The sequence below is a fragment of the Gavialis gangeticus genome, unplaced genomic scaffold, assembly GCF_001723915.1.
Source record: "Gavialis gangeticus isolate Ggan-Ray unplaced genomic scaffold, GavGan_comp1, whole genome shotgun sequence".
In the NCBI taxonomy this organism is placed as follows: Eukaryota; Metazoa; Chordata; order Crocodylia; family Gavialidae; genus Gavialis; species Gavialis gangeticus.
In genome coordinates, this window is record NW_017729031.1 from 101,823,798 (window position 1) to 101,829,770 (window position 5,973).

Consider the following 5,973-nt stretch of genomic DNA (forward strand, 5'->3'; position numbering starts at 1 on the left):
ACTCATTTGAGTCCAGTTTTTCTCCCGCCCAGGCGGGGGGGGTTGGACTTGAAGATCTACAAAGTCCCTTCCGACCCAACTTCTACGATTCTATGATTCTATGATATGTACTTGGAAAATATCCAAACAGGCATTTCATTTTGGTCATTATAAGTAATTTTACTGAGAAAAATATTCTTGTCCAAACACTTCTTTTCCAAAATTCCATCTAGACACATTAATTTTACGCTACCCATAAAAAAACCCTACTTTTTTCTCCATCCTGAATCTGAAGTATTGGCATTAAAAGATGCTGTCCTCCTGTAGGAGGATCTCTGAATGGTCTACATATCTTCTTAATTGCAATGAAAAATAGAATTCAATCCAAGTTACCTTGATAGACACATGGTCAGTTTTCAACCAAAAGCAAATTTCACATATAGTTGGCATTTAACTACAGAATATAGTTTTATATAAAAGAAGCCTTGTTCCAGTTGGGAAATAATTTGGCAAGTATTCTCTGTGGCAATGAAATATTACTCTAATAATCATTAATTATCTAGAATTGCAAATTACCTGCAAGAAACAAATTCAAAGCAGGTACTCAAAAGAACATTTTTATTATTTTATATGAATGAACCTGCTAATACAATTATTTATTATTCGTTTCCAAAATGCTATTGAGCCAACACTACCAAACCAAGAATCAGACAGATCAAAAGACACTTACTGAACTATGGGTTAGATCCTTTGGTTCTATCAAGTACACATAAGTACTATCTTCAAATATGCCACTAGAATAAGAGAAAGAAAAAAAGTAGAAATTTAGGAACATTACAGCAACCGAGAAATAATTTAAACTGAACAAATAGTTTGGGGTAAAAGTATTCCACCTTTAGGCCTGGCAAAAAGTTGTTATAAAATAAATCCACCACTGTATCTTGCAAGATATAGTAGTAATGCACTTGAGCAAAATGAGTTTTGTATTTTTCAGTGTACTTGATAATGGCACACCTGATAATAATGAAGAGTAAAGATTTAGAGAATGGCTTTCCTAGCACACCAGTTAATCTCAGAAAATAAACACAGATGTGTTTCCTACACAATCATCAAAGAATTCTACTGATAAACTACAATCTTACTTTATACCCCAACCAAAAAACCCCCCAACAGATTAATTTTTCCAAATTATATCTATATACCTAAGTAATCACAGTAATATCAAAAGAATCACAATAAGAACTGATATGTGATTCTTGTCCACGCTTTTAATCTCTTATTGACTGAAGAACCTTAATGAACACATTTTTTTCCTATTTACAATTTGCAAAGGTTTCACCCACGAGAAACAAAAATCTTTAATTCCACTGGTGTTCAAAAATGGCTTAATTGCAGTGGTAAAGCCTGGTTGGCTTTATATTGTACAGAGGCTGGCTTTAATCTGTAAAAGCTTCCTCACGTTGTCCTACCAATGGCACCTCAGTCCTGTTTCATGACATTTCTGTCTGATCTGCTGTGAGAAAGACACTACAGGACACTGCAAAACTAAAAGAAAACAGAAAAATCATTCTGGAGATACAGAGAAACCATCAATCAAAAGTGAGGGTGGAGGGCATAACAAGTCTAAAAATGTGTTTCTTAGCTGATCGTGGTAAGTAAGAAACCAGCATAAAATGCTCTAAATAGGACCACTAAAGCACTACAAGCTGTTCTTTAGCTGAGATTACACGGCCTGTATTTCTGAATGACAAAATGCTTGAGCACTTGGGGAGTTTCAGTTTGTCTCATGTTAAGAGGTGAGACCCAAGAGCAGCAATCAGGTAACAGAGTCGCTTTCAAGAAATGAAGACTTGCACTTACTGGAGGCCATTGCATGTTGAAAGGGCAACTTTGGAGTTCTTGATACCTCTAATGTTCCCATGATAATAACAGTGCTCTCCGCCCTAAGGGTGTTAAAGAAAAAATAACCAATTACTTTCAGACATTTCCCTTACACTGGAATAACTAACTGATCCTTTGCTGATGAAGAAATTTGGGTGAGAGCCTAATTCAGGGGTGGGCAAAATATAGCCCGCAGTCTGAATCCTGCCTGCCAAATGATTTTACCTGGCCCATGGCTGCTCCTCTGAAGGAGAACTGTATCTGACCCATGGCTGTCCTGGAGTTCGGTGCCTTTGCTCTTCTCCCTTCCTCATGCCAGCCTGCTGCAGCAGCAGCACCAACTCACTCCCCTCCCTGGCTAGACCGTGTTGTCCCACCTCCCCAGTGTATCTCCAAGGCAGGGAGCATGGAGCTCCTGGCTAGGCTTCTGACCCTGAGGCCAACAAATGGAATCTCAGGTAAGGTTCTCCCTGCTGGGGGGAGGAGGTGCACAGGGAAGAAGGCCAGGTGCCGCTAACACAGTGGCATGCCATGTTCCTGCACAAAGCTGCACCACGTGGCCTCAGCTGGAACAGCTGGCATGGCTCCTGCCCAACCCTGGCTTGGCTTCTGCCTGACCCTAAGTCCCCAGTACATGCCTGGGTTGGACAGGAATGGCACCAGCTGCACATACATGGCCCATTGTGGCATACAGGAACACAGTGCAGCACTGGCTTGGTCACATGCTGGGGACTGAGGTGCTGACCCGGAGCAGGGGAGGGGTTGCAGGGAGAAGGGGGCCAGGAGCCACAGGTCATTTAGACCCAGTCGGGCTAGTGCCACACTGTGTTTCCCCTACTTCTCCCTGAACTTCTTTCCTCACCTCAAATCTCTGGCATGCAGCTGAGTCAGGCAGGAACTGTACCAGCTGCACCCACATGGCCTGAGACAATGCATGGGAATTCAGTACAGCACAAGTTCAGCCTCATGCCAGGAACTCCAGGCAGGGGAGGGGGTGAGGGAGAAGAGAGGAACAAAGATTAGGTTCCCCTAATCATAGTTCTTTCTGCCTTTAGGTCAGGGGCGGGCAATTATTTGGGCCACATAGGAAGTTTGGGTGAGCTGTTGCAGGATGTGGGGGGTGCTGACCTGGTCCACAACAGCTCACCCAAACTCCCTAATAATTGGCCTAATTCAGGGATCAGCAACCCCTAGCATGCATACCAGAGCATGGCACACAAGATCATTTTGCTCAGCACGCCACAGCTACCCAGGCTCTGGGCAGCTGCTGCCAGCCATGGAGCTGAGCTGCTCACAGAATGCGATGGGGAGCAAGCCCTGATACAAGCAGCCTAGGCTCTGTGGCAGGCAGCAGCTACCCAGAGCTTAGGTTGGGTACAGTGGGCAGCCAGGAGGCTGCAAACAGCTGTACTGGGGTCCAGAGCCTTGGAACTGGCTCCATGGCAGTGACAAGTGCATGTGTACCTCCAGGCAGATGGCGGGGGAAGAGACCAGGGTTGCACTGATCCTGGCCCCTCCCCTGCCATCCACCCAGAGGCGCATGTGCACCTGCTACCAGCAATGAGGATTGGGCCCCTCACGGCTTCCCTGCCGTCTACCTCTGGCATTCTAAGGGGAGGCATGGGTCGAGGTTGGGGTGTTTTCGGTACTCAGCCCAAAAACATTGCTCATGGTCTAATTGCTACATTAGCAGTCACCAAGTCTTCTGATTGTTAACAAGAGGGCCTGTGCTGAGCAAAACTTACTTACATATGAACAGAGAGAAGTAGTTAGGCATGTTTGCCTGAAGTCAGGCAGAAGGCAGGTAAAGACACACCTTACAGACTAACTAAATTTAGTAATTCTTTTGTGGGTAGTGTAAATTTAGATGATCTATAAGGTGCATTTCTACCCTGCCTTTTGCCTCATTTATATATGGCTCCCATAGTAGAGACTAGTTTTCATTCTGTTAATCTATAAAAGGGTTGTCAAATCATCCAGCCCTTTGCTGGGCTGGTCTACAAAAAATGCACTGGGACTGACTGCCTGTGTTGCATACAGTGCTGCAGCACTGGGTCCAGCCCACATGCCATATGCAACAGGTGCCAGCCATGCTTTGGGGCTTCCACTGCACCGTTCACAGGACAGACCTGGTGCTGCATGCAGGACAGGGGGTCAGTCCTGGGTGCAGACTGCAGGCAGTGTCTTGCTGGACAGGCCCTGTTTTCTGACTGAGGGACCAGTCCAGATCAGGCTCCAAGCCACCTATGCATGCCAGAGCTAGCACACAGGGTTGGTCCAGCAGGGTGTCCCATGCAACCATGCCCCATATTCCTCATGCTGCATGCAGTGCTGGGTCCAGCCTATGCACCATGTACAGAGTGAGCCCCAGGGCTAGCATGTGCTGCACACGGGGCATGGACTCGACCAGTCACACACACTGCACTCAGGACAGGGAACCAGCACAGGGTGTGTGGTCAATGCATCTCCTTACAGGACCAACTCTGTTTACCAGCTCTGGCATGGCCCTGAAGCCAGTGTGCAAAGCTGATCTGGTGCAGGCATCACAAGACAGTGTGTGCAGTACCAGGTCCAGCCCATGTCACATGCAGAGCATAGGGCCAGCATCAGTGAGTGCCCTATGCAATGTGTGGATTTGGTCCAGAGACCAATGGGTCAGATCTGGCCAGCAGGCTATGTTTGGCCTATAAGTACCTTGCTTTCTGCCTTATTTATGCATGGCTTCCATACATAGCAGAGGCTGGTTTTCCTTTCTTAAAGTAACAGTGTTTTTAATTATGTTGTTCTTTAAAGAACAGTTCTTCTCTAAAAACTGACTCTGTGGAAATGGCATCATGGGGATCCAGGAACATCACAGTATATCAATATTTTTCAGATTAAAACTGTTGAAATTACATGCAAAATTTTGTTTGCCCTGGTTTTGGCTATGAAAATTCTGCCTGGAATCCTAAAATCAAGCTTATTTTTGTTTTCCTTAAAATCAATGTCAATAAAACTATTTTGTAACTCAAATTTAGTTAGTAACACTGTTGATGATGTACAAGACAGAGACAGTCCAGCTAAATCATCTAAAACTGCTAACTGCACTATGCCATAATACAAATGTACCTTTTTTGCAAAAGTAGATATACAAGCAACAGATCATTTGAATAAAGGGGCTGTTTTTACATACCAGCATTCAATTTTCAAAGAAGACCCAGCTTTTACTTACAGCTCTTTATTTAAAGAGCCAAAAGTACGTTAGGAACTTTAGTGACAGATAAAAATGTGAAGACCATACCCCACAGAACTTACAGAGTAAGACTCAAAAGCAACTTAGACACATAAGACCATGTCTATCTCGACATAAAGTGCACATTTAAGCTCACACTGGAGTACAAATTATGACCAGGCCTGCCCACATCTACACACAACTACCAGCACAAACATTCCACCCAACGGAGTACTCTAGTTATGTTAGTACTGTTCATACATCATGCTAGAGTGTACATCTCGCTGCTGTATATAGTCCAGGTTCTCTCTCATCTAGTATGATGGAACGCTTCTAGTAAGTGGCAGGGGCAGGAAGAAGGCACAGAAGGGAGGGACCAGCCTGACACTGCCATCAACCAAGCTAAGCCCAGGTCCTCGTGTACTCACTCCCCACAGTTAGAACCCTCTGGAAACAGGCATGGGAAGGAGGGACCTGTCCACTGTCCCCGCTGCCCCTGGTTGACCTGGGCACGGAAGCAGACCGAGGGCTAATCCTAACCTGCTCCAGCCAGGGGCTGTGTGCAACAGCTGTGAAGAGTCCCAGACTCAGCAGGGGATGGGCAGCACAGGTAAGGCACTCCTTGTGCCTGCTCCCTGCCTGATCCCTCCTGCTTTACCCCAGTAGCCTGGGGGCTCCAACTGCAAGATGCAGCTCCACAAGGTGCAGGACTCCACCAGAAGTGGTGGCAATGAGCAGATACCTGCTACCATCTTCCTGCCTCTCCCCTTCCTGTTTAGTCCTGCAAGTCTAGGGACTCCAGCTGCAGGGAGCAACTGCACAGGTTGCTGGGCTTGGCTGATAATAACAGTGGTAGCAGACAGGTTCCCTCTTCTTGCAACTACTCCCTGACTGGCCCTTCC

The 5,973-nt window shown here is 45.9% G+C and overlaps 1 protein-coding gene across 5 annotated transcripts in view; it reads right to left on the reverse strand.

Moving 5' to 3' along the window:
• Positions 1 to 5,973, reverse strand: part of ADAM23 (ADAM metallopeptidase domain 23) — a 247,954-nt gene that overhangs the window by 112,361 nt on the left and 129,620 nt on the right. For all 5 annotated transcript variants that reach the window (XR_002098686.1, XM_019523466.1, XM_019523463.1 and 2 more), the window contains exons 5-6: positions 1,840 to 1,922; positions 710 to 773 (exon numbers count right to left, since the gene is read on the reverse strand). Coding sequence is in view for 4 of the 5 variants with exons in the window: in XM_019523466.1 (XP_019379011.1) it covers positions 710 to 773; positions 1,840 to 1,922 (147 nt within the window). In the remaining variant the exon portion in view is untranslated. The remainder of the gene's footprint in view (positions 1 to 709; positions 774 to 1,839; positions 1,923 to 5,973) is intronic.